At 46.9% G+C, this 24,565-nt stretch overlaps 4 protein-coding genes across 11 annotated transcripts; 1 reads left to right on the forward strand and 3 right to left on the reverse strand.

The window, feature by feature from the left end:
* Positions 1 to 682: 682 nt before the first annotated feature.
* Positions 683 to 3,169, reverse strand: LOC120905813 (microsomal glutathione S-transferase 1-like). 3 transcript variants are annotated; one of them, XM_040316991.1, is made up of 4 exons: positions 1,936 to 2,828; positions 1,289 to 1,705; positions 1,088 to 1,173; positions 683 to 1,013 (listed from the first exon to the last, which is right to left on the reverse strand). In XM_040316991.1, exons 2-4 carry the CDS (start codon positions 1,415 to 1,417, stop codon positions 767 to 769), a joined length of 462 nt encoding a protein of 153 aa, XP_040172925.1. In that variant the 5' UTR covers positions 1,418 to 1,705; positions 1,936 to 2,828; the 3' UTR covers positions 683 to 766. The 3 variants fall into 3 exon arrangements, with proteins under 3 accessions (XP_040172925.1, XP_040172924.1, XP_040172926.1); XM_040316990.1 differs by having other exon boundaries at positions 1,289 to 1,809; XM_040316992.1 differs by lacking the exons at positions 1,289 to 1,705; positions 1,936 to 2,828 and adding an exon at positions 2,912 to 3,169.
* A 1,168-nt stretch (positions 3,170 to 4,337) lies between these two features.
* On the forward strand, positions 4,338 to 24,444 carry LOC120905812 (zinc finger protein 525-like). Of its 3 annotated transcripts, none has more exons than XM_040316986.1 (5): positions 4,338 to 4,697; positions 4,778 to 5,287; positions 5,362 to 5,513; positions 5,591 to 5,824; positions 23,787 to 24,444. In XM_040316986.1, exons 1-4 carry the CDS (start codon positions 4,560 to 4,562, stop codon positions 5,817 to 5,819), a joined length of 1,029 nt encoding a protein of 342 aa, XP_040172920.1. In that variant the 5' UTR covers positions 4,338 to 4,559; the 3' UTR covers positions 5,820 to 5,824; positions 23,787 to 24,444. The 3 variants fall into 3 exon arrangements, with proteins under 3 accessions (XP_040172920.1, XP_040172921.1, XP_040172919.1); XM_040316987.1 differs by lacking the exon at positions 23,787 to 24,444 and adding an exon at positions 13,719 to 14,426; XM_040316985.1 differs by lacking the exon at positions 23,787 to 24,444 and having other exon boundaries at positions 5,591 to 5,842.
* On the reverse strand, positions 5,874 to 7,646 carry LOC120905814 (microsomal glutathione S-transferase 1-like). 2 transcript variants are annotated; one of them, XM_040316993.1, is made up of 3 exons: positions 7,518 to 7,646; positions 7,263 to 7,437; positions 5,874 to 6,337 (listed from the first exon to the last, which is right to left on the reverse strand). In XM_040316993.1, exons 2-3 carry the CDS (start codon positions 7,386 to 7,388, stop codon positions 6,008 to 6,010), a joined length of 456 nt encoding a protein of 151 aa, XP_040172927.1. In that variant the 5' UTR covers positions 7,389 to 7,437; positions 7,518 to 7,646; the 3' UTR covers positions 5,874 to 6,007. The 2 variants fall into 2 exon arrangements, with proteins under 2 accessions (XP_040172927.1, XP_040172928.1); XM_040316994.1 differs by having other exon boundaries at positions 7,497 to 7,586.
* Positions 9,897 to 16,250, reverse strand: LOC120905811. 3 transcript variants are annotated; one of them, XM_040316983.1, is made up of 5 exons: positions 15,023 to 16,250; positions 14,420 to 14,513; positions 11,848 to 12,427; positions 10,791 to 10,937; positions 9,897 to 10,697 (listed from the first exon to the last, which is right to left on the reverse strand). In XM_040316983.1, the coding sequence occupies exons 1-5, from the start codon at positions 15,476 to 15,478 to the stop codon at positions 10,616 to 10,618; spliced, it is 1,359 nt and encodes a 452-aa protein (XP_040172917.1). In that variant the 5' UTR covers positions 15,479 to 16,250; the 3' UTR covers positions 9,897 to 10,615. The 3 variants fall into 3 exon arrangements, with proteins under 3 accessions (XP_040172917.1, XP_040172916.1, XP_040172918.1); XM_040316982.1 differs by having other exon boundaries at positions 11,848 to 12,475; XM_040316984.1 differs by lacking the exons at positions 14,420 to 14,513; positions 15,023 to 16,250 and adding an exon at positions 12,643 to 13,728 and having other exon boundaries at positions 11,848 to 12,543.
* Positions 24,445 to 24,565: the final 121 nt, after the last annotated feature.

Genomic DNA, 24,565 nt, shown 5'->3' on the forward strand with positions numbered 1-24,565 from the left:
GTTTTTCTCTTACCGGAGGGATATTTTCATAGCACGCTGATATGCTCATACCAGGAACGTATCCTAAAATGTGTTCTGCTACATTTACAACTGCATTGTAGGTCATTTATAGCCAAGCACGTATAGGTTTGCAGCGGGGCGTAGTGAGCGTACTTTTATAATCGAAGTCAAATTATATGCAATCAGTGCAAACACACAGAAAAATCACTGGGCCAGAATCGAGTCGAATCGGAATGGGATGACAATATGTTCCAGTATCGATACGGGGGATCAGTTCCAGGATTGATATAGGTGGGTGCAGTCATGGGTTCAAGTCTAGAATGGACCGTCCCCCCGTAGCAAGGATTGACTATTCGGCTGCGTGGTAATGAATTAAGTCTCGAAAGCCTGTATAGGCCGGCATGTCCCCGTAGGACGTTACGCCAAATAGAAAACATAAGATGGGGGCAGTGATAGTAGAGATATGAGTATGATATCAGTATCTCTTAATGTGTCCCTTGAATTTAAGATGTTCCCAGGAATTGCTTTTGAAATAGCCTTTGCGTGCTTCCTAAACTATTACATAGCCCCATCATTATGGTTCGTAGCCCTATAACTGGCCCCTCTTAACTAGTTCCAGCAAACACTGTCATCTATGTTTTTAGTATTCCTTATTCTCATAGCACAAGTAGCACAACACCGATTGTTTCCCTGAAAACCGACCATAGCCTCACCCGGCAGTAAATATTTATTCCTTGCTTCTAATCAACTGATCCATCACCACCGCCTACAGCATGAAGTACAGTATCGTCTGCAGGGTCATGTAGGCCGTTGGCATCATCGCACCCACGAAGGCAAGGAAGCGGGCCGGCTGAGGAATGACCACGACGGCATACACGATCGTGTGCAATATGCGCGAGGCGGCCACTAAGCGGTACAGATTGATGGCCAGCCACGGTGCCGGATTGGTCAACAGGTACAGGAAGCCGATGACGAAGAACGGCAGAATGTTTTCCAGATCGTTCTGATGCGCTCTGCAAATGCAAACAATTCAAGTAGATATTAGTATCGGGGGTTTCACCACCAACCGCCACCGAAAAACACCAACCTGCGCACACGCTCCACGTCCGGATCGTCGTACTTGGGCACTAGCTTCTTGCTGATCACTCTGGTGTCTTCGGGACTGGCAAATGCCTGGTAGAATTAGAGAAAGAGGGCGTATTAGTGTAGAGTTGCACGGGCACAGGCACACAGCTGCGAGTTTTTTTAGCGCTTTTGGTCAACGCCATAGTGGCCATCGATGCCGTACCATCTTCCGAATTCGGTTCAGTGACGTTAGCGGTGACATGAACAACATCTTCATCACCAGCACCGAGGACCAAAAGATGTACGATCGCAGAGCTGCATCGTTAATGGTGGCGAACGGCGAACTCGTCATGTTGATCGCTTGATGGTTGATGGTTGATAGAACAGAGCAGGACCGAGATGTACCAACACTTTGAAATAACTGTTTACACCCTGGAGGGTCGATCTCTCACAGCAAAAACAACAGTGCGAGCAACGACGTCGGGTCTCGAACTGACGGTATCGGAATCGGACCACAGCTAAACTCGTTTCAGCTTCCAAAAATTCCTACACCTGCACGTGCCAGCCGTCCCTTTCCAATGCGCACGCCTCTCTCTTGTTCCGCAGCGTTACGAGCTTGGGACTGTGGAGTGGCGTTACGCTTCGGAGCCGTTTGCCCCAGCAGCGGGAGAAAGTTTGGGTTTTTAATTAATTATTGCGCCACCAACTGGGTCGTCTGAGGGCAGTGTTTTTATGGTTGATTGTCTATTTTCATAAAAAAAGTGCTTATTTAACTAAACATAATGCTGGCTATTTCAATGGAAATTATTAAAAAGAAAACTGCAAAAATTGCGTTCGAGACAACTATTCCAGAAATTATGTTCCACTTACTTTAAGTTAGTAACTGGTATCATTTGTAAATGTAATGCGGGTTTTTTTTCAAGAGACAAAAATGTGATTTTTTTAGAGCTGAAGATGTTATTGTTCACAATATTTTGATCAAAAGCATTCTTAGATCTCTAGCTTCTTTTTCATTCGCCACTGTATCCAATGCCAAACAGCTTAACCCTGACCGTCCGAGAAGTCGTTAACTGGACGACTGTCCGCTTCAACCCCGCGCTCGTGCGTGTGTGGGTGCGTGATCGGCACGTTAGCAATAGACACGCACACCAACCGATCAGCACACAATAAACAACCGCTCAACCGTCAAGAGCGGGCAGAGCAAACTCCACACCGTACGAAGCTACCGATCGACACTGCTTCACTGCCGCTTCCACTGTGTGTTATTTTGATGTTTGTTTTGTATTTTTCCAGCAGAAAGCCTATCGCTAGTAAAAATTAGTTCCATCGCTTGTTGCCTTTTGCAATCTCTAATCTTTAATTCACAACAGCCGTTTTGCCCCGTACTATGGACCGCCTGCGCAAAGTTAACCGTGCGAAAGGGGCATTAGACGGCTAAGCTAACGCTTTCTGCATGCGTTACATGAATTATGCTTGCGTTCACCGTACGAAAAATATGCGGTCAGCCCTTATCGGCGGTCGATGAAGCAAACGGTACTGTTGATAAAACTGTTATCGCCATCGGTAATGGATTAGACGGGAAAGGCTGGGATGATTGAGATATTGGTACCGTGAAGAGTGAATTAGGCAGACTAGGCACGGTAAATGGTATGCGTGCAACGATCACGCTAGATTTTCACCAACCATCTTTATGGCACATAGAACATGAACAAGTTGACTTCGTCTATATAGTAAAATCCTGCATGATCTAATCGCACGTAAGCTACATCAAGACACACTCGATCAAATTGATTGCAGAATGTTCTCGAGCTCCACCGGCTAAACCTAAACCCCAGCATATACGCACCTTGTTCTTAAAGCGCTGGATAGCGGTCAGCAAAGCCATCAGCAACATCTTTGCTACCAGCACCGCCGACCAGAATACGTACGCCTTGTACGCTTCCGAATTGATGGAGTCGAATGGGCTTGCCATGGTTAGAACACTGCTGCTTGGCTGCGGTTACTTCCAGGAGAACACCTGCCTAGTCGGTCGGGCTGAAACGATTGGTCAGTCTGGTCGGACACCGTGCCGTGCGCGACCCGTTGCCAAATGGTACTGATTGTGTGTGCGTGTAGGGAAAACATTTGCAACATCATCATTACCTCATCGGGTTACCCCCTCCCCACCATGCGCGAGCTCATCATATCTCAGCCCACTTACTACCACGATATGCGGTAAAGCAAAGCAAAAAACCTATTCGTTTCAACGCTTCCTTCGATGAGGCGCTGGTAAGAAGCTATTAGCGACCTTCAGAGACCTGCTGAAGTCAAGATGTGATCTGAGGTACTTTGCTCGTTTAGCCGTTCGTATGTAGAGTTGAATACAGGATCGTGTGGTGGATGTGTGATATTTTAGTACAAATTTATAGCGGGAAATTAATTTGTTCTTATCTGCAGCAGTTTTACTAGAAACTAATCCCTATTTTACTCTTTCAGAACGATTGTAGTTTCAATTCCCATTACTGTAGAGCTTCACAAACCCGCTCAACGGCATTAGCAAACATCGCATAATTCTTAAAATGCTTTTCAGTCATTTTAATAGTTTTCGTATTTTATTGCACCTTGAGTGACATGGCTACCAGGTTCATATATTGATTTGTGATTCAATAATCAATACGAATTTTGTGTATATTCATGTATATTTATCTGGAGGCCGTGGCTATCATATATAATCATATATAATAAAAAATTTAAATAAAACGTGCACGCGATTGCTCTTAAAGTTGACTTAAATTTATGTTGAGATTATTTGGCATCCGTTTTGGTTTGTAAATGGGTCCGAACATGTTCCTGCAACAAAGAAACATGAACAAATCGAGCAAGCTTGAGCACAGTTTTTTTTAAATAAATAGACAAAAATCTAGAAATATTGCCATTGAACAAATAATGCCATTGAACAAATGTTGCCGCAACATGTTTAAGCCCAGAATAAATGTTAAAATGACAACGGCTTGGAGATTTGGGGTCCTTACTTGGTAGGGAAAGTGTTAACTTGTCTGTTATGGTTATATTTTATCAATACTGGATTCTAATACTTCTTCTTTTTGAGACAACAACCACTGTTCGTCAAGGCCTGCCTGTACCACTAGTGGGTGTGGCATTCAGTGACTCATTAATAACCCATAGCAGGATTGTAAGTCCTTCGTATGGGGGCAAGGTCTATTTGAGGCTTGAACCCATGACGGACATATTATTAAATCGTGTGAGTTGACGACTGTCCCACAAAATCGACGAATACTGAATTACGCATACAAAAATTAAACAGTTCCAGCACTTGCTGACTCCCCGGACGACAGTTTCGTATCACTCGTAACCGTCATTTTGAACGAATCACTCGAAGCGTTTTCTGAAGCGTTCCGCCAACCGTTCCTCCAATACCGCGGCACCGGTTTGTTTACAGCGATGACATTCGTAGTGCGTGCAGATGTAAACATAACCATTCCTGTAGCGTCCAAATGGATTCCAGTACACACTCGCTTTCAACGGTCTGCCGATTTTGTCTCTGCCGGGATGAGGATAAATTGATTCCTCTGTCGATACTAACCGATAAATCACTTACCCTTGAGGATATGGAACTGTTTACCGGTATTCAGGTAAGGGGTGAACAGCCACCGCACATCTCGGCCCCTACCAGCCGCTTTGTAACCTACCGTTGATTGTTCGATCGTTACAGAATCTAAATGACCATCCTTACCTCTATATGGTGTGCGAAGAGTGCGACAGTACGGTGAATAAGTTTGTTGCCTTTCGTGCGCTCTGCGCTAAGACTGATGGTTACTTCCGGAAGCTCGTTACGGAAGCACTTGCAGAAAATGACGAAACGCAGGCTCCTCCCAACGAGACCGCCATTGTGGGTGACGCGGAGGTACAACATAATCAGCCGGAAGAGAGTGAAACTATATCAAGCCTACGTGCTGCTGCCAAAGAAGGCAAGCAGACCGTGGCAGAGGATGCGAGTAAGAAGCTTTGCGACATATGCGGTGCCTTTGTAGCGGAGCTGAACGGGCACCGGCGCGTCCACACGAAGGAAGCACCGTACGCTTGCGACTACTGCAGCATCAGGATGACACACAAGTCCAATCTGCTGCGGCACATCGACTCGGTGCACCTGAAGCGCATCATCAAGCGCTGCGAGCAGTGCGACAAGGGGTTCACCAGCTACTTTTCCTACGGTTCACACATGGTACGTTCGTTTTCGATCGATTGTCGGTGAATCCTGTCATTCTTCTACAACTCCTTTTTTCCGTTACCTTTTAGCGCTCCCATCACTCGACGGAGAAGAAGTACGAGTGTAAAACGTGCTGCAAAAAGTTCAACCACCACAGCAGTCTGTGGCTCCACAACATCCGCACCCATCAGGATGAGAGAAAGTACAAATGCACGACCTGTGGCCTGCCCTGGAAGACGAAGTAGGTTTTTGACCGCGGGTTTGGACTTCTGGCACGTTTTTTAACCCTACTCTACACCTCCCCTCCTTTCTGGACAGAGAGTCACTAAGGACGCATGAACGATCGCACTCGTCGGAGCAACCGTACGCGTGCCAGCATTGCCCGAAGCGATTCAAAACCCGGTACGGCTGGAAGTCGCACGAGCTGACGCACACCGGCATCGTGTTCAGCTGCCAGCACTGCGACAAAACCTTCCGCTACAAAACCCTCATCAATGCGCACATCCGCAAGGCGCACCCGGAGGCGACGACGGCGACGAGCAGCTAAAGGAAGTAAGTGGCACACTTTCTCCCTTTCAATGAGTTGTATGCAAACAGTCGGTTTGTAAAACATGATGCGACGGGCTGGAACGTTCATCTGCCGCCCCCCAAAGGCAGCCATCGCACACAATTTATTTCTCCCGTCGCGTTACTGGTACGCCCTCGTAGCGCTTTCTGTGCTTGTGCTACACGGTCTTACAGGAAGAAGAGGGCCGTCTTGACCGCCATGTACGCGGTGGCAAAGTAGGCGATGGCCCACGAGAGGCCACGGGCCGGCTGTGGAATAACGACCACCGCGTACACGAGCGTGTGCACAATGCGGGCGACCGCGACCGCCCGGAACAGGTTGATCGCGATGAACGGCTCCGGGTTGGTCAGCATGTACAGCAGCCCGATGGCGAAGAACGGCAGAATGTTCTCCAGATCGTTACGATGGGCTCGGCGCACGCGCTCTACGTCCGGATCGTCGAACTTGGGCTGGGCGCCCTTCTTGCTGGGCTGGATGTCTTCCGGATTGGCAAACACCTTGCGTGAGAAGGAAATTAGAGAGAGAGAGAACAAAAATGGTTAGAAAGTCGTAAAACACGTTTGCAGCAACCGAAAAAAGATGCTCAAGGTCAGCTTAATTTCAGAGTGAAGATCGGCGCCGTTTACGATCTATGCAAGTCATGCTGAATCGTAAACAATTCAAGCACGCAGCTTCTAATGCTCCTCCGTACGTATGCGAAGCGCGTGCAGGTGCCGGAAGGGGTACTTTTAATGTGTTGGTTCCATCCGCGCACACATTCACGTATGAATTTGAAAGTCATGTCGCGTATTTGTATTGCTCGCTTGCTTCCCTCGCCGTCTTTAATCATCCCCGCGTATAGAGATAGAAGTATAGATAACGTGGAAAAAAAAACCTGAACCTTACTATGAGTAGAGCTCGCGTTGGTGCTTCACACGTTTAGCTATTTTTTTAAATAGCTGATTTTGTCGTATAAGTAGGTTCAATAACTTGGTCTTTAATTAGCTTCAATAATAGCTTTTAATAATTATTCCTGTGTATGTTAAACAAGCATGCTACATTATGTTTCGTGGTAAACCTGTTAAATATTTAGCCAATTTAAACGAGCTTCCAACATTTTAAATCAACCAATTGCCATTAACCTTTTGGGTAAGAAAAGGGTTTCTTGTCTTATTTTTCAATTTAATCCACCTTTCCTTATCAACCGACAAATCCGGCCACGCAAGCCCCAGACTCCTCACGAAGCAGTGTAGCTTTATCAAATACACACACACACTCTCAGGGGAACCGTGATATGTGAACTACACCTAATCAATAATCGACAAAAAAAACGGAATGTTGGCGCATACATCCGCACCAAAAAAAACCGCTCCCCGTTGCGTAATGCCGCCTTTTGACGGATCTTCTGGAGCGTGTGTCCCTTTCATGGTTGTAATCCCTTACCTTCTTGCGGAAGCGCTGGCGGCCAGTCAGCACGGACATGGCCAGCATCTTCACCACTAGCACCGCCGTCCAGAAGACGTACGTCCGGAACACCTCCTCGTTCACGTTCTGCAGCAGGGTCGTCATGTTTGATTGGCGGAATTTATGTGTTGATGGTTGCTGTTGGAAGCGGTTCCTGCCGATCAAGAAACAAGATGCACGATATGGAAAGGAAATTAAAACAAAAACACTCACACGGAGGTTATGCTGCCTCACCGTTATAATGCTGCCTGCCTGTGCGCCGGTGCAATTGCAAATGCGAGAGCGACTGCCCGGCTGAATGTCAAGTTCGGTTTGCAGTGTTGCCCGGGAGGCGTAGGGGCGACGTGACGTGAAGCGTGTAATTTAATTCGTCGCTCACGACCACACTCAACCGCTACCCGCTGGCACTGTACACACGCACACATACGCACCCGAGTCGTGCCGGCAAACGCGCGAATCAATGGGGTGGGGGAAATGAAACATTTTGTTTATCATTTTACGTCATGCTGTTAGATGTTGTTTGGTTCGCGATGGGCAGGGGGGCTCGGGTGTGTTTCGATGTCTGGTTTTACGCACGCCGTGGCATGACGGTGGGCCATTCTATGTGTGAGTGTTTTATAATTCGTTGTTTAATGCAATGTTTTACTATACTGAAGTGTACAATTAATTGTTTGACTACTTTTTTTTGCATTAGCTTTGTGTTTTTTAACTTAGTTATTTGTTTTCCTGTTTTATGAATTTGTATATAATTCTATGTAAACTGTATTGTAATTTAGTTAGCTCTTTTAATTTTTGCTCGTAATTGTTTGTATAATCATAATGCTATAAAACAAGAACTATAGTTGGGAAGATCCCTACTATGTTAGAAAAAAACTGCAGCAGCGAAACTAAGACTAATTGTGTGTTTACGATATTCTGGTGCTGTTGATTGCTCGTCGTCTGCTGGTCCCGTTGCCAATCCACCTGACATGATCATGCTCATGATGTTTGCATGATGTCGTCTGGATAACGGACGGTCCCATCCGTTCAACAGGACACCGCAAGTGGAGTCTCCGTGCGCGAGCTGCACCGGTTGTCGTAGGAACCCGCTTCCAGTTGGGTTCCTGTTGGAACACGACACCGTGCGTTTATCGTACGACTCACTTGCAACCATTTACTTTGTTTGGGCTAGCACCTGTGTAGTGTTGGGTAAATCTGATTTAGATTCATCAATCTGAATGAACCTTTAAAATGATTCAATGAATCTGAATTCCTGTTGCAAAGATTCATGAATCTTTGAGATTCATGAATCTTTGAGATTTATGAATCTCCAAATATTCTTGAACCACCAAAGATTGATTAATTTCAAAAGACTCATGAATCTCGAAAGATTCATGAATATCAAAAGATTCATATCTCTAGGGATTCATGATTCCCATGAGATTCATACATCTCCAAAAATTCATAGAGCTTGAGCTTTTCATTATTATTCTTTTTGAAGCAACAACCTACATGGTCATGCCAGCCTGTGCAGGCTTTCGGGACTTCTTGGCAAGTCCACGCAGCCGGATAGTTTGTTTTGCTACGGGGAGACGGACCATGCGCGGCTTAAAGCCGCGACGGGTTTAAGATGTTGGGGATGTTGTTTGGTGAGATCGCGCAAATTAACTATTTTGCAAATCATACATCTCTAAAGATTCATGAATCCCTGGATATATATGAATTTTAATGGTTAATTAATTAATAAGTAGTTTAATTAATTAATTTATTTAATTAACTAATAAATAATCTTTTAGATTCATGATCTTTGAAAATTCATATAACTTTCGCGTTTCATAAATTCTTGGAGATTCATGAATCTTTGAAGAGTCGATTCGAGATTCGAATCACTCATCACTGAAGATTCATATGAATGAATCTCATCGAAAGAATCATGAAACCCAACACTACACCTGTGTGCATATCTCAAGATATTTTACTCCTCTATTAATTAAAAACGTAGACCTTGTTTTATCACAAATTGTTTCTCGTTAATTTGTAATCGTCCCATTTTGTAATAACTGTCATCCGAATAAAATAACTGACTGTTGGTAATGCAAAAAAAAAACCAGGGAGACCAGTGTAAAGAAGAATTGGAAATTAAAATGTTAAAACTTGCATAACGTCTTCCTTTGGAAATTAAAGTATATACCTTTTACAGCATAATTAATAGAACGATACCGGTGATACAGTTTTCAAGTCGTACGCCCTAGCAACATGCTTGTCGTAGGGTCTATTCTCTTACGGAAGAAGCTCCCTTGCGCATGACTTTATGGTTTTGCCAATCACATAGAAAAGTCTATGAAAGGCTTTGCCAGGACTTGATCAACCATAGCTAACCTTAATTTGAATAATAACTCTGGCTTTGAATAATAATAACAGGCAGAACTGATTCTGAGTTGCATTGTGTACTGCTGAATTAGAGGCGAAAGAACTCCGCAGGAGCCAAAGCCTCTCTAATCTGGTCAGACAAACAACAAACAACATGGAATTGACGCTATTCTGACTGATCTCATTTTTAACGGCTCAATGTTGAAGAACCAACCAAATTATTGAACAGCTCTCATCTACTAAAGAAAAAAAAACAATGCTTGCTTGATTGTTGGTTAGTTTCAAACATAAGCTGTTTCGCTTTTATTGCACAACTTTTTTCGGACGGGCAAAGTTAAGCAAACGTTAATGAGGCGTGACCTAAACCTAACCTTAACTTAAAACATACTACAGACGACGCGTGATATCTTACCTTTTTAAGTACATTATTATTACAAGCGTTACAGTATGGCGACATGGTTAAGTAAACGGGGGGCTTCCTGTCACTATCACTCTCACTATCAGTAGTGTCCTAGCGTGTGGTGGTGGAGACTCCTGCGAGGGCGCCTAAGCGATGTGCCGAAGTAGTAAACGATTCGTTTACTTCCTAATCCTTTGAAACGGTTGCTCGATCGGCGACTCCAGTGCTGGTATAGGACCATAGGCAGAATGTGAAGGTCTCTCTTACGGCTGCCGTTCGGCTTTTAAAACCGATGTGGTAAGTGTGGAGTAGAGCTGCTGGGCGCGGTATAAATCTTCCCCACGTAACACGCGATGGTTGCGCCAAAATGGAAACGCCATCCGTTGGAACGGCTTACCTGTATTTAAAAACACACCTTCACCCAACACAACGCTGCCCAACTGCTGACGGTGGGTATGCGGGGAGGGAGGTGATTGATGGTGCGTGTAACATGCCAACCCTTCCAAAAGGGAGGCTTTAATTCGGGCGAGACGCACCTGCACCTGAAGGTAACGGCACGCACCACACTGCGCGTTTGGTCTGGTTAAAAGATGAGATTATCGAACCACTGCCACCGCTTGCTCTGCTTCTCGTCCACGACATACGATATGCATTTGCCTTTGCTTCTGCAAAGAAAAATAATAATAATAAGAAGAATAAGGTAAAAGCGAGCGTTATGTAGGGTAACTAAGACAAAAAGTGGCGGGGAGTTGATGTACCTTTTGGTGCAGTTCAGCTTGGGATGCTCGTACCGGAAGCATTGCGGTTTCAGCAGGTTGAAGTACGTGTAGCCGATCTGGCGCGAAACGAGTGTGTTAGCGTTCTTCAGACAGTTGAAAAATTGTTTATCACAGTCACAATGAGATCTGTCCGGGGGGATGGAAGTCAGAAGGATGAAACAATTAGGAAACAAAGCAAAACACACAACAGAAATCGAACATTTGATTGCTCCAACTCAACAAACGCAACAAAAAAAAACTTGTATTTCCCCTTGCCGTGTCACAATGCCGAGGCATTGGGTTTTAGATTGGCATTGGAATCGCTACGGAAAGATAGACGGCGGCGGGGTTGAGATACTGCTGAGGGTCGGAGATACTTTCGATTGTTGTTCAGGTTGATACCCGGTTCAGGTGTGGCCCAATATCCGGCCCCGATTTCCAATTCGTTGCGGTTGGGGGAGTTTGAAGTGCGTCGAGTTCTGATGAAACGGAGTGGAATTTTCTTTGGGGCAATGCTGCTTACTACACTGGTTCTGTCAATCCGTTCAGAGACGTCCAACAATTATTGCAAAGAGTGGGATTTGAACAGTTCTTGGATATCTTGAGTCGAAAATGACATCTTCTCAGTGTCAATACGTAAGACAGAGAATGCCAAGAAGTCGTAACTCCAAAGCAACAGATACCTCAAGAATTTTCCACTCATAGGCTCCTAGTTGGCTGTGATGGTCTGATGGACGAGTTCATTTTAATTACCCTTGGAACGTTGGAACATAAGTCACCGTATAGAAAAAAGACGCACCATTCTCCGACACGAATCTGACGCGGATGATCTTGAAATTAATTAGGATCAAGGTGAGCGCCGCAGTTTAGAATGGGAAATTAGAAACCACCAGAGAGCAGCTCAACGATCCTCCTTCTGCAGATGTGCAGAACCTCTCCAATTAATATTTGCTCGAAATTCTGAAAAGCTGAGTCAGTGCATTGGCATCACCAAATGACACCGGGGTTTTGATACATTTGCAAATGGCGTATTTCCTGCCCTCCCCTCCATACCTACCGCGTAAAGTAGCCATTGTTCTTTAGCCGATTGAACTGCTCGCCGGCTGCGATGGTGATGGGACAGAGATCGTGCGCCCGGCAGCAGCTGTCGGTCAGATAGAAGAACCCGATGTCGTTCTCGCTCTTCGCCTGGTTGCCGTCCCCGCACCACACTGTGCCCGGGTAGATGGCTTTGACCTTACGCTTGAAGGCGTTGAACAGTGAGCTGATCGTGCCGCCGGTGCCGCCACCGCCCGCGGAGCTTCCAGGAGCCTTGCTAGTACTGCCGGTCGTACTGCCCGCTCCGCCTCCGCCAGTCTGCAGTCCGGGCTGGCCGCCGGACACTAGCGAACCGTCGCTGCCGGTCACCCCATCTTCCGGGGCCAGCTGCAGCTGGCCATCGTTCAGCTGGGCCGGTATGTTGCGCAGACCCTTGGCCGTGTTGACAAAGTGCGGCCGAAAACGGTGCGGTGTGCCGCGCTGGATGTTCGACGAAGGGCCGGAAGTGGTGCTGCCACCTTCGCTACCACCACCCTTGCTCTGGTACGCCTCGATGTACTGGTAGATGCCAAAGCGCTGCAGCATACCGCGCACGAATGCTGAAACACGTGACAAAGCCGGCGCTGCCGTCATCACTACCGATTCGTCTGCACGCGATGGTGGTGCGGTTCGCGTGTTGTTGCCATTAGAGCATTGGTGCGAGTCGTGCATTGTCCTACCAAAGTGTGGAGAAGAGGAAGACGGCAAGATGGTTCTTGAAAAGAGCAGTTTCGGGAAGCGCGATAAGCCGGAAGGACATTCGCACACCACTTACCGAGACGCGTTGAAGGCATGCCAGCGGTGCCGGTGCAACCGGAGGGTAGTGTAGGTGTGAGGGGGAGAATGGATAGACGGTGAAAAGAGAAAGGAGGTACATAAGTGCGTGTGTATGTTGCAAAACCACGAACAGTAGTATAGAGGAAAACTCATTGCATAGAACATCTGTACATCATGATGGTCTATTGAAGACAAAATTTTGTTTGGAAACGCCCACTACATCAGAAACGTTATGTCTTTAACCCAAATTCAAATTCAAAACAAAGTCTGAGATATCTAAAGAAAGGAATGCTAAAGTATAAGATTCCAAATTGTCAACACATGGCATTAAATAACAAATGGAAAAATATTAATAATTTTGATGAATCTTCAAGGTTTTACAACCAAAAATAAGAAAACGCTGCGATTAGTGATGAAGATGATAAATCCTACCTCTTATCCCTAAACAGACTGGAGAAGGATGGAAATATCTATGCGATAATATTCACCGAGCTATACACACACACCCAGGACGATCAAGAGGACGAATAAATGAAAATCAGGTCTTACTTTATCGAATATATCTCTATGTTATACCTTAACATCCTTTACATAGCTCGCCAAAACCCAACACATGGATCTGGACACATCAGGACACAACTACGATATCCAAATGACCAGTTCCACTGATATCCACAGGTGGTTCCAGATCGCTACCTCCGGAAGCAGGAGAACCTAATGTATCTGGACATGACCAGTTACAAACATCAGTGAGTGATGTTCTTTGTGACTTAAAAATTAGGCCAGTTCTTGATGATCGTTTGGACCTATTCGAAAATAGGGAGTTCTGTTTGACACTCACAATCAGCCAGTCTCGTATGACCGACCAATATGGACTCAGATCTCGTATATACAGAGACATTTGCTATCTTGCTTTGGGAACAGCAACCAGTAAAAATTGCATAAGTGTGTGGCTTCTATGTAAAATGGCGCAGGGCAAGGCTAAAACCGCAAGGCACATAAAAATAATTATTTGATGCATACCATTTACGAAACACTCACAAAATTCTTCAACATGCTTGTTTTACCCCACAGAACCCACAGATCAAGATATGCTCTTTGTAGCATTCGAAAGTTTGCCATGAGCCAGCCGAATGCTGCAGCCCGACACATATCACTATCCTTGAGTCTAATGGAAAAACAAAAACTTTTATAAATTTCTAACGCTGAAACCTTGGAAAATCTGCCGCCAACCCCGGACAACAGAGTAACCTTGAGCGAATCAGCTGACCGACTGAAGACTCTCTCTCACTCTCGTGACGCTCGGGGAGCCTCGCGGAAGCTCAGACTATCCGCACCTAACCTTTGTGCAGTGAGGGAAAGCGAAGAAAAAAAAGGGGGGGGGGGTTGAGGAAAGAAAAAAAAACAGATTCAGCCCAGTTCTAATTCCAGTGAAAGGCCAGATAATTAAAGGTACATGTTGCTGTGGTGTTGCTGCTACGGCGCTCACCTACATTGGCTCGCGATCGCGATCAGACGTCACGATCCGTTGAGCTTGTGCCGCCGCCGCCGCCGCCACCCCTTGGCCCGATGATGCGACAACGCCCGTTCAACACTTTCAAACCCGTTCAAGTGCAACGGCTTCCATTTTGCAACGCTAATAATGTGTATTATGTGCCGCGAGTTCGATTTGATCTATTGTGCTTCTTGGGCCGGCCATTATGCCATGTTGAAAAAAACCCCGAACCGTAACAACAAACAAAATCCAAACCAAATGCAGCGTTAGACCGACTTACCTTGCGACTGGAGGGCGGCCGCCGTCGGGTAGTAGCTGGTCGTGACGCCCAGCTCGCCGTCCTGCTGGAAGACAGTGGTGTCCAACGGTGTGCGCTGGAATGTGTAGCCAAACAAAGGGTTAGCTTAGCTGGTGCAAACGCGCGGGGGAGAGTGTTGTAGACATAGCTGGTCGAATGATAAGGTTAGATCGCTTGTCGCGCTAGAGAAAATGCCACGTTCTCGCTGGGCAATGCTAATGTGCACGTGGCGCGCGCGCGCGCATACAAAGACAGCTGGATTGACTGGTACTATCTGCGTCGCCCCACCCTCCCAAGGCATGGTCAATTGCTTTATCGAGCGATCAACGACGAACCTCGGATGCGGTGGTTGAGGTGACGTCAGCAGGACCTAAGGGTGACTGTTTGCGTTCGATATGCGAGATTCCAGCCGGACAAAGTTCAATCCGGACAGGATGGTATCATAACGATGGGGTGGTAGGCCGCCGACATGATTCATCTCTGCTCTATGGTGTCACTTTGTCGCATCCTGCACACAGTGCTTGCAGGGCGCAAAAAAAAAAAATACCCCGAATTTCATGCTCCACAAGCTCCCACAAAACTCACCGAAATGTCACCGCTGGTCAGCTTCCGATATGCACCTGTACCTTCCCCGTACCTGCTCGCGTCACTTTCCCACCGAATCAACTCGTACGGGTCGGGGCTCAGATCCGAACCGCCCTCGACCAGCCGCACCAGCTCACTGCCATCATCGTACCGGGCCGTGCTTTCTCCTGCTGCCCGCTCACCCCACTGCACCGGGTACAGACTAAACTCCTCACTGGTCAGCCCCTCGCCGAACGCCAGGAACCGTGCATCGCGCGAACCGGTGCTCGCTACCGCCAGCGAATCGTTCACCGGCGACACACCTCCCGCACCAAGCGACGAACCGCCGGCAAGGATCGCAAGGTAGAGCAGTATGGCACGCGGCAACGTCAGGACCACCTTATCGCGACACATCGCAACCGACTCGAGCACTTTGGGCACCAACAGCAGCAGCAGCAGCAGCAGTAACCTCAGCATCCACCACTACCGTCGACGGTCGGGACGGGAAAAACGGCTGCAAAACTGCGCAAACGCCACAAAGTACGCTCGAGGGATCGAGACGCTTTATTCTCATTCTCGCGCGTGCTCGCGTTCCTCACAGGTGTGTGCAGCACCACCGTGGGGAAGGGGAGGCTGTGGAGAGTTGCTTAATTGCAGTGCGCTCACCACACATACACACACACACACACACACACACGCACTGAGTGCTGGAGATGGCGGAATTCTGCGAGAATATGCGCTCCGTGTCTTTTTGCTGTTGTTGTTGTTGTTGTTGCCCCTACGCGTGGTCACAGAGATGCTGCGCGGCGCGAGACGACGAACCTGCACCAGAAGTGTCGAGGACCGGATTACCGGGTGGAGGATTTATTTCGTTCGCACAGATAGCTTGCCATCTTTCGGAATTGCGTTGGCATAAAACACACACGCACGCACGCACACGCACACTTGCACAAGAGTCACATGTACAGCACAGTGTCTGCAATCCCGGAAGCGAAGGGCGTCCTCGAAGACACGGCAGCCAGAAACCCCTTGCCTGGAGAGGTCGTTAGGATTTCAACAGTAGTTGATGGAGCGGGCTGTGGAGGCGGCTTTGTTGCGCTTTTGCTCCGTTTGGTGGATTGTTGTCGGTTGACTGTTTTGTTCTGCGCGATCACCGTCACCTAGGTTCCTAGCTGACGCGGCTGTTTGGGCATCGCGCTGACCGACAGCGCCACTTCACTTCACTGCCACTGCGTTCTGACCGAGGTAAGGTACCGAACTGACGGTGATCGCTGCCGCACTGCACCACACAACACACGGTTGCCTTGAGCATTCACCGAAAAAAAAGAAGCAGAAGAAGAGGACGAAAACTAAAACGCACACAAAAACACAGCCCCGTAACTGACCGCTAGCCGCGTGCTCCGGAGCGTGGCGCGATGGTGTGAAAAGGGTAAGCGCCTGAGTGGAAACCCCTTTTTTGCATTTTTGGTGGAAAGGTGCACATACACACAAAGTGTAAGGTCTTACCAGCACACTATTGTGACCTACTGTGGCGGGCGACTCCAGACACCACCCGAAAGAAAAGTGTGCCGTACAGTGATGGGTAAAGTTGGCTAAAATCTGGATTCGACTCCGATGCGACTTCGATAATTTCGGAACCGGTTACGGATTTCTTCATTAATTTCTAGTCGTTCGGAATCGTCCAAAATCGTCCGAAGTCGTCCGGAGTCGTTCGGAATCGGAGTCGTCCGGAGTCATCCAGAGTCGTCCGGAATTGGTTGGAGTCGGAGTCAGCCAGAGTCCGCCTTGGGAACAAAGACCTGTATACGAAGTAGCGATGGGAAAAATGAAGATTTCGTCGGAATCGATTCCGGGTAGCTTCGAAGTTTTCTTGAATCGGCTCCGGAATTGGTTCCGGAATCGGCTTCGGAATTGGTTCCGGAATCGGAATCGGCTCCGGAATCAGAATCAGCTCCGGAATTGGAATCGGTTCCGGAATTCGCTCCGGAATCAAAATCGACTCCGACATCGGAATTGACTCCGAAATCAAAATTGGCCTCGAAACGGAGTCGGTTTCGGCATCTTCATAGGAATAGGCATTTGGGTCCAATTGATGGCGGCAAAGAATCAAAATTTACTTGTTGATTATCTATTCACATGGAGATTCCCGGACTTATTTCACTTCCCACACTTCTTATTTCAATTCAAAAACTAATTCTCATTCCGGCGCTAACTCCATTTCTGGAGTCAAGCCTGGTTCCGTTACCGGAGCAAATTGCGATTCCCAGGCTGATGCCGTTTCCGTAGACGATTCTGATTCCGGAGCGACTCCGGAATCGGCTTCGGATTCAACTCCGGTATCGGCTTCGGAATCGTCTCCGGAATCGGAATCGATTCCAGCATCGGAATCGGCTCCAGAATTGATTCCGAACACGGAATCGGAATCAGGTTGGTCCGATTCCGAGCTCCCACCACTAATACGAAGTGTACGCATAACAAGAAAGACAAAAAACACAACGAAATTAAATGCCTGATAAAAAGCACATTGCACTGGACAGCTCCAAATGACTCCGACCGACTCCAATTCTGGTCGATTCCGATCGAATCTGGACGATAGCGAAAGACTCCGACTCCAAACGAGTCCGGACGACTCCGGCTGCAAATGACTCCGAGTGACTCCTGACGACTCCAAGCGACTCGGGTCGATTCCAGACAACTTCGGTTGACTCCGGACGACTTCGACACACAACGACTTCGGATGACTCCGGACGACCCCGGACGACTCCAAACGACTTCTGGTGACTTCGATTTCGTGCGTAACTACGGTTTCGAATTTTGTCGGAGTCGAAATCGGACTAACAATAGCCAGAGTCAGAATCGGAGTCGTGGGTGCGCTCCAAAGAGCACATCTCTAGAGGCGTAGTTTTTGAGTTTGTGAGTGTTTGGGAGGTTAGGGATCCACAGGCACTTCCGGCAACGGATAGAGCCGAACTGAAGGGCTCGCCGAGTTTTACATTATGGACATATTTTATGTTTCGCTCTTGTGTATGTGTGTGTGTGTTGCGTGATTCGAGGGCTGCAGGCGCTGCGTAACTCCGCAAACGGCTGTGGCGTGATCGTCGCGATCACAAAGAGACATGTGCGTGGCTGCACCGAAAAGCCAAAACATCCTGGCTGCGTGCCCGTTACTTGCACTGCACGGACGAAACAGAATAGGCCACCGGTAACCACTTTTGTTGCTGTTGTGCTAATTAGCCTCTCTCAATAATCTCTCACGAAAGCAGGGTGGAAGTGGTGTTTTGTAATCGCCTTTCCCTTTGCATGAGCGACCGTTCTTAAACTGTTAAGCGATGAACAGTTTCGCTTTCAAATAGGTTTAAGATGCTTTGATGTACTGTTTAGACGTGCACTAAAACAAAAGAAATCGCGGCAATAATTTACACCGTCACGCTTCAACGGTGTGATTTGAATTTGATGCGAAACATGTGGTGCTGCTGTTATTGCATACTGTTAGGCGTTTCATACGCCACAAAAGTTTCATAGAGTATAAAAGATTTCATACATCTTCTCAAGCACCTTGTGAATTTAGCATGATTTGTACTAGAGTCGAAAATGGTTGACTTACAGACCAAGGACTGTGTAGGACCGAGGTCAAGTATTACCCAAAATCGAATTGGCCATCTTGGATGCCTTTTTACAACAGAAAGCCCTGGAAAACTCATCAAACCACAAAACAATTATTATTAAAAAAAGGCATCAATACATTTGGTGAAACATTCAATAACCTATTTACAATTCCTTGTGATCACAAGACCGATTTATCATTTTTATCACAATTAAAATTTGAATCGAAAAGGGCTCTTAGATGTCAACCTGCCTGTAACGAACTTATGGCTACTTGTCAAATCGTTCTACATTACTTGACCTCGTTCCTACACAGTCCTTGCTTACAGACAGTCTCATGAGACATCAGATGCGCCTAACATGCGGCGAATCAGCGGTTGTTTACATTGTTATCAAGCTGAAAACTTCAGGCTAGTTGGCGTGTGGTTTAATGACGTAATTTCAGTTTAATATATATTAAACGCTCAAATGCTGTGCATTGTAAGGAACACACAGTTTGCTTCTGTGTATTACTTTTCACGGTAAACATTAGTTTATCGATACACTTCAGTTTAAATTGTTGTGTTTTTTTTTGCACTTTTCCCATATACTCAGGTTTAAAATCAGCAAACAACATATATTCAACTCAGCTATCCTATAAAATCTCCCGATTATTGAGGAGAGCACATTGCGTACCCAATGTTAAAGAACATTCGAATCTATATGTATTTTTTTCTATCCACAATAAACATATCTACTACTACTCTACTCGACACAATTCAATCACTGCTAAAATACGAACCCAGATATGCTCAGGATCGTTAATCACAATAATTTACTTGACGATGGAGTTGTCATCATTCATCACTGATAATGTTCGGCACTGGATGGGAATCGAATCACGTCCAACCTGTACAGAATCTGTCTTACATACGATTAGACCACTTAGCTGCTACACGACATTAGATACATGACATTTGATCTAGGATTGACTTCCTCCTTGGAAGCGTACTCAAAACGTTACGTAAACCCAGCCTATCTTTCCATCCCTTCGTACACACTTCCGCATCGGCTTTCGGGAGATTGGAGCAAAGTTCTCCAACACTTCCAAGACCGCCGGGAATCGTCTGGATAGGCGCGGTTCGAAAGCGGCCTGTCATCGTCCCGGTATCGTCATCGGCGCAGCGATAATGGCAACAGAGTGACCGTGGTGCTCTACATTTTTCCGTTTTTCCCGATAACGTGCGGCCATTTGGCGTACGCGACACGGGTCGCCCGTATCGGAAGGAGCTTAAGGGGGGCGGATAACGTTTCCCGAATCCCGTCACACGGCTCAAGGGTTAAAGGTTTATTTTTGGCCAACCGGGCTCATAGTCGATGTCACTACGCGAATGCGTGGGTGGCGAACAAAAAAATCGGGACCGATAACACCGTTTTCAGTGGGGGACAACGTACAACGTTCGCGTTGTAGTACGTGAGTGTACTTAACCTGTTATGTTGGTGCAGTCGACAGGTAAAACTTGCAAATCATCAATCGTACCTGTGGGGTGAGGAGGAAGGATGGAATTGTGCGTATGTGAAAGAGACTGCAATTTTAAAGTTGGATCAACAATTCACGCAATTTGCAATTCTGGACTCGATGAATGATGCATTTTTAGTGGAAATGTTTTCTTTGGAGATCGTTGGCTCGATGTTAAAATCACTGAATAACTTAGACATCAGGTTTAGAGTTTTAGAGAACACATGAATTCTTACGAGAAAGGTATACTTCAGAGGTTCATTTTCTCGACTCGAAATAAAAATCGAAATCTCCTTGGAAATGTGTTTATTTTCTCACATTTTGTAGTGAGCCTTACAATTTAAATCGAATAAACGTTTATATTCGTTGACAACCCAAGTGTAAAATGAATCAAAATATTATTTTAGTGATTGTTTCTGATTCGTTTTAAAGAACGTTAATCCATGTTCTTGGCAAAAAGTACCTCTTGAACAATAGCTGTATTAAAGAAAATAATCAAATATCCGTAACAAGTCGGAAATATATTATGCATGTCGTCGATTGAGTGATTTTACCTTCTTCTTCTTCTTCTTTGGCTCAACAACCGATGTCGGTCAAGGCCTGCCTGTACCCACTTGTGGGCTTGGCTTTCAGTGACTAATTGATTCCCCCCCCCATAGCAGGATAGTCAGTCCTACGTATGGCGCGGCGCGATCTATTTGAGGATTGAACCCATGACGGGCATGTTGTTAAGTCGTACGAGTTGACGACTGTACTACGAGACCGGCCAAAGTGATTGAGTGATTGTACCATTTTATGTTAAAATCGAGTCAATTTGCATCGAGTTTCTAAATCAGAAATCGGCTCTGTTAGCAGCCTCGGTCCTGTACAATGTGGAAAATGTCTTCCAACTGTTGTAATCTCGCTTTGCACTGTAAACTTCTTGCCGTTTGCGTGTAAACATCCGCCACTTGGCCGTGTCTTTCTCGGAGCTCTCTTCTCGGACCCCCGGACAAACTTTCTAAGCCTCCAACAAACAGCAGTTGCCTTTGCCACTGGCTCCACCGCAATCGAAGCGGACAAACGAAGCCAAAGCTAAGCAATGCGCGCGAGGAATATGGATGACGGTAACCGCAGCTGGTTATCGTGCGCTGATAACGCTATCGGGGACACAACCGCTCGATACTTTTCCCCATCGAGAACGAACGAACGAACACAGAAGGGGCTTCCAGTGCCGTCTCATCGGCGTCGAACGTACGCGATACCCCTTCAAACATGTGTTGTGCGGGAATCAAAGGAAACAAATCGGTTGACGCAACTGCGCACCATACGTTGCTCACTCAGGTTCAAAGTCCACGCGTGGCGACGACGACAACGACGACTGCCTCGGTGCCTGCATGCCGCCTCGGATCTGATGACTCGTCTATCGGTGTGTAGCATCTGCTCGGGTAGCGCTGCTTCTCGCTGTGAGCGTATGCGTATTGCTACATGTGACGACCTCTCTAATCCCCTCAGTGATCCGCACTTGGGCAACTACAACAAAAAAGAAAAATGGTACCATACTCCGCTATGGAATGCTTCCACGCCTAGAACATTGGATTCTCACCATACACAAGGCAGTTAATATCGGCGTGAACATCTCACCATTCTACATGAAGCAGCTCTGGTTTCCTTCTTGCCCCCTCTTCAGCTACTCAGTTCACCAAGTACATGGCGTTTTCGAAAGCGATCCCACACGAAAACGTGCCCAAGATGCAGCGCACACCCGGGGCAAGGCAGCTTATGAGCAAATTTATTTAAATTGCCTTCAATTGACACCTTCATATGCATCACGTTGTGGCAAATCAGTGGCCGCGACACCAGCGCGAAACGTGTAAACACACTCCCGGTCGGTGCGTGCTCTCGGCGGTTCGGAAAAAAAGAAAAACAAAAAAAAAGAAGAACAAATCAACCACCGATAGCAGCAGCAAAACGGGCCAAACACCGTATCATCACGCTATTATTATCATGTGCAGTATGAATGTCGCTTGAAATACGTTGCAAGATTACGGGCAGTGGTGTGGACAAAAAAAAAGAAAAGCACGGTAAGATGGCGGCGCGTCTAGAGATATTATTGTCACCGTAAGGGGGAAAAAGATGATTAACGTACAAAGAACGACGAGAAAGAAATAAGTCCCCCATTCGCCGAGATGTTGCTGGTAGATAGGAGAGCCACATTCGTTCGGCGCGTCTTTACTGTTTACGTACAAAGGGCATCTCGGGAGAGATTTTCGGAGCAGCACCAAGAGCTGGATTCCAAAGTACAACTGGGTTTTATTGTGTTGCCTCCGCGGTCTCAGTCCAGCGTTGCTTGCTGCTTGAGTGTGCTCATGTTCAATTATTACAGTGCTCAGCAAAAACTCAAGGCTACGAGCGGACTGAAACACACACTATAGGTGTTGGTGGTGCTCGCACGCTAATCTAGATCTCTGCTGCTGTTTCGTAGTTAACGATTAACTTCCCCCTTGCAAATCAGGCAGAAGATCGTTTCGTTAGGCACCGGGCTGAGTGGTGTCAGGTCATTCGACGTCATCGGAATTAGTCACATCCCACACATCATCCGATGTCCCACCTGACCCAGCCAGAGCCAGCCTGCTGTACCTTCAACTACTACAGCCGCATCATGGCGTAGTTTGTCGCGCCGCTTCATTATTAGCTTTATTCTGGCGCGCAGGGAGAGAAAGAGCGCCGCTTTTTTGCATCATCCACAAATGAGTTTCACCAGGTGATTGGGCTGTGTTGACGCCATCGCCAGTCCTTCTTTGTGCACGATGCAGGGTTTTGCAAATCTTTGGGACATCAGATCCACCATCGATCGAATTACCAAATATTACCAAATAATGTTCTTTTGTTGTTGAATGCTTTAGAATTTGTGCACGGGTCGAATTTTTTCAACACATCTGTACGGCACTAGAGACCACGTGTCTATAGCGCAATGTTACAAGTACACATCGAAACCCTTTTGTTGAAGTGTGTCAACCGATCAGGAGAATTTGGTAACATGATAAGCTAAATAAATTCTGCCGTGGAGGTACAACTAAACATGATGAATTGATAAAATTAACTAAAATGTTTTGGGTTTCTTACACCGGCTACCACAGTCAACTGCAATGCTCCACAGCCATCTGGCAAAATTCCCCTAACTGTTTGATATATTCCATTACATGATAGCAAATATCCCCAGTATCCTTGCAACCTTCCGCCAAGTGATTGAACTAACTATTCCAACATATGATTCGAAACCCTGTAAACTACATTTCAGACACTTTGAATGACTTATTATTTGCATTTTTGAAAAAAAACGAAGAATCAACCATGTGTTCTATCCGATATTTCCGGAAACCCTGTAATAGCGAAAACAAAAGCGTAAAGCGGAGCAATGCATTTTTTTTTGTAGCTATTATTTTTATTTGGCTCATTTACATGTTGTTTTTGTTATTTTCCACCTGTCAACCAGTTCGTAGCGGGTCGTTTGCCACTTTGCGCAACTGGAGAAGGGAAGCTCCAAAGTGAACTTTGAAAAAGAAAAACCAAAATCAAAAAAATAAAACCCACCCACTTAATTCTTACCGCATTTATTTATTTAGTAAAAGTTTTGTTTGTTTTTTCCCTCTGTTCTGTTTCTCCTGCCGGGTACTTGCTGCTGCCGGGTGACTTTGAAATTAGCATCATTAATCGGATTACTCATACGCAATCTTTAGCATAGCAAACGACCGGGCGTGTGTATGTGTGTGACCCTTCGAACCCGGACCGGCGCGCATGGCTCACGTTGCTCCAGCGGCTCGGCGGTTTGGCTCAATTGCTACGTTTGTTGCCGCCAACGCTACCCCGAGGGCAAGCACACACGTTCTACAGCCCTGGGACCCCTTTAATTAGGACCCCCCTCCCCCGCCGCGTGCTCCAAGTGCACCAGGAATATCATCGCGTTGGACTCCCGACAGCATCAGGCGGGCCCCGAAACCCTGCTTCACGCGTGCCCCACGCTAGCTTGACCCCGTGCCCGCTGTCACACGCCGCACAGACATGGTGTGCGATGATGGCGGCACCGGCAAAATGGCGCACCGGGGTCAAAGGCTGGATCCCCGCCACCAGCAGACGAATGCAAGGGGAAGGATGAGCGAGGGAGGGAGAGAGAGAGAGAGAGGGAAGGAGGGAAGGACAGAATGGTAGCAGAACGGGCCCCACTTGTCGTCAAGTCAGGCTGGCTGGGAGGTTCCGTGGGGAGAAAGCGGACTCACACACACGCGCGCGCGCTCGATCGTCCGCTATGGTAGTGGTCGTGGTCCCTTTGCAAAATTGCCCCATGACCGAAGTTCGTCTTTGAAAAGGCAATCTAGGGGGGGGGGGGGAGTAGGTAAGGGGCAGGGGAGGGCAGGGCGGATCGAGATAAGCGAGCGAGGTGGTAGCGGAGCACTAATTATCTAAGCTGGGCGGGCGATATGGTC

This window comes from Anopheles arabiensis, chromosome X, assembly GCF_016920715.1.
Source record: "Anopheles arabiensis isolate DONGOLA chromosome X, AaraD3, whole genome shotgun sequence".
Lineage (NCBI taxonomy): Eukaryota > Metazoa > Arthropoda > Insecta > Diptera > Culicidae > Anopheles > Anopheles arabiensis.

Bases quoted from the DNA above. Each gene is read 5' to 3' on its own strand.
- LOC120905812 (XM_040316986.1), top strand. From the start codon at position 4,560: ATGGATTCCAGTACACACTCGCTTTCAACGGTCTGCCGATTTTGTCTC. The intron at 5,288-5,361 runs GTACGTTCGTTT...GTTACCTTTTAG, and splicing joins TTTCCTACGGTTCACACATG to CGCTCCCATCACTCGACGGA. The intron at 5,514-5,590 runs GTAGGTTTTTGA...CTTTCTGGACAG, and splicing joins GGCCTGCCCTGGAAGACGAA to AGAGTCACTAAGGACGCATG.
- LOC120905811 (XM_040316982.1), bottom strand. From the start codon at position 15,478: ATGCTGAGGTTACTGCTGCTGCTGCTGCTGCTGTTGGTGCCCAAAGTG. The intron at 14,514-15,022 runs GTGAGTTTTGTG...TACACATTCCAG, and splicing joins TGACCAGCGGTGACATTTCG to CGCACACCGTTGGACACCAC. The intron at 12,476-14,419 runs GTAAGTCGGTCT...CATCGCGTGCAG, and splicing joins GGCCGCCCTCCAGTCGCAAG to ACGAATCGGTAGTGATGACG.
- LOC120905814 (XM_040316993.1), bottom strand. From the start codon at position 7,388: ATGACGACCCTGCTGCAGAACGTGAACGAGGAGGTGTTCCGGACGTAC. The intron at 6,338-7,262 runs GTAAGGGATTAC...TTCTCACGCAAG, and splicing joins GCCAGCGCTTCCGCAAGAAG to GTGTTTGCCAATCCGGAAGA.
- LOC120905813 (XM_040316991.1), bottom strand. From the start codon at position 1,417: ATGACGAGTTCGCCGTTCGCCACCATTAACGATGCAGCTCTGCGATCG. The intron at 1,174-1,288 runs GTACGGCATCGA...TAATTCTACCAG, and splicing joins TGAACCGAATTCGGAAGATG to GCATTTGCCAGTCCCGAAGA. The intron at 1,014-1,087 runs GTTGGTGTTTTT...TTGCATTTGCAG, and splicing joins GACGTGGAGCGTGTGCGCAG to AGCGCATCAGAACGATCTGG.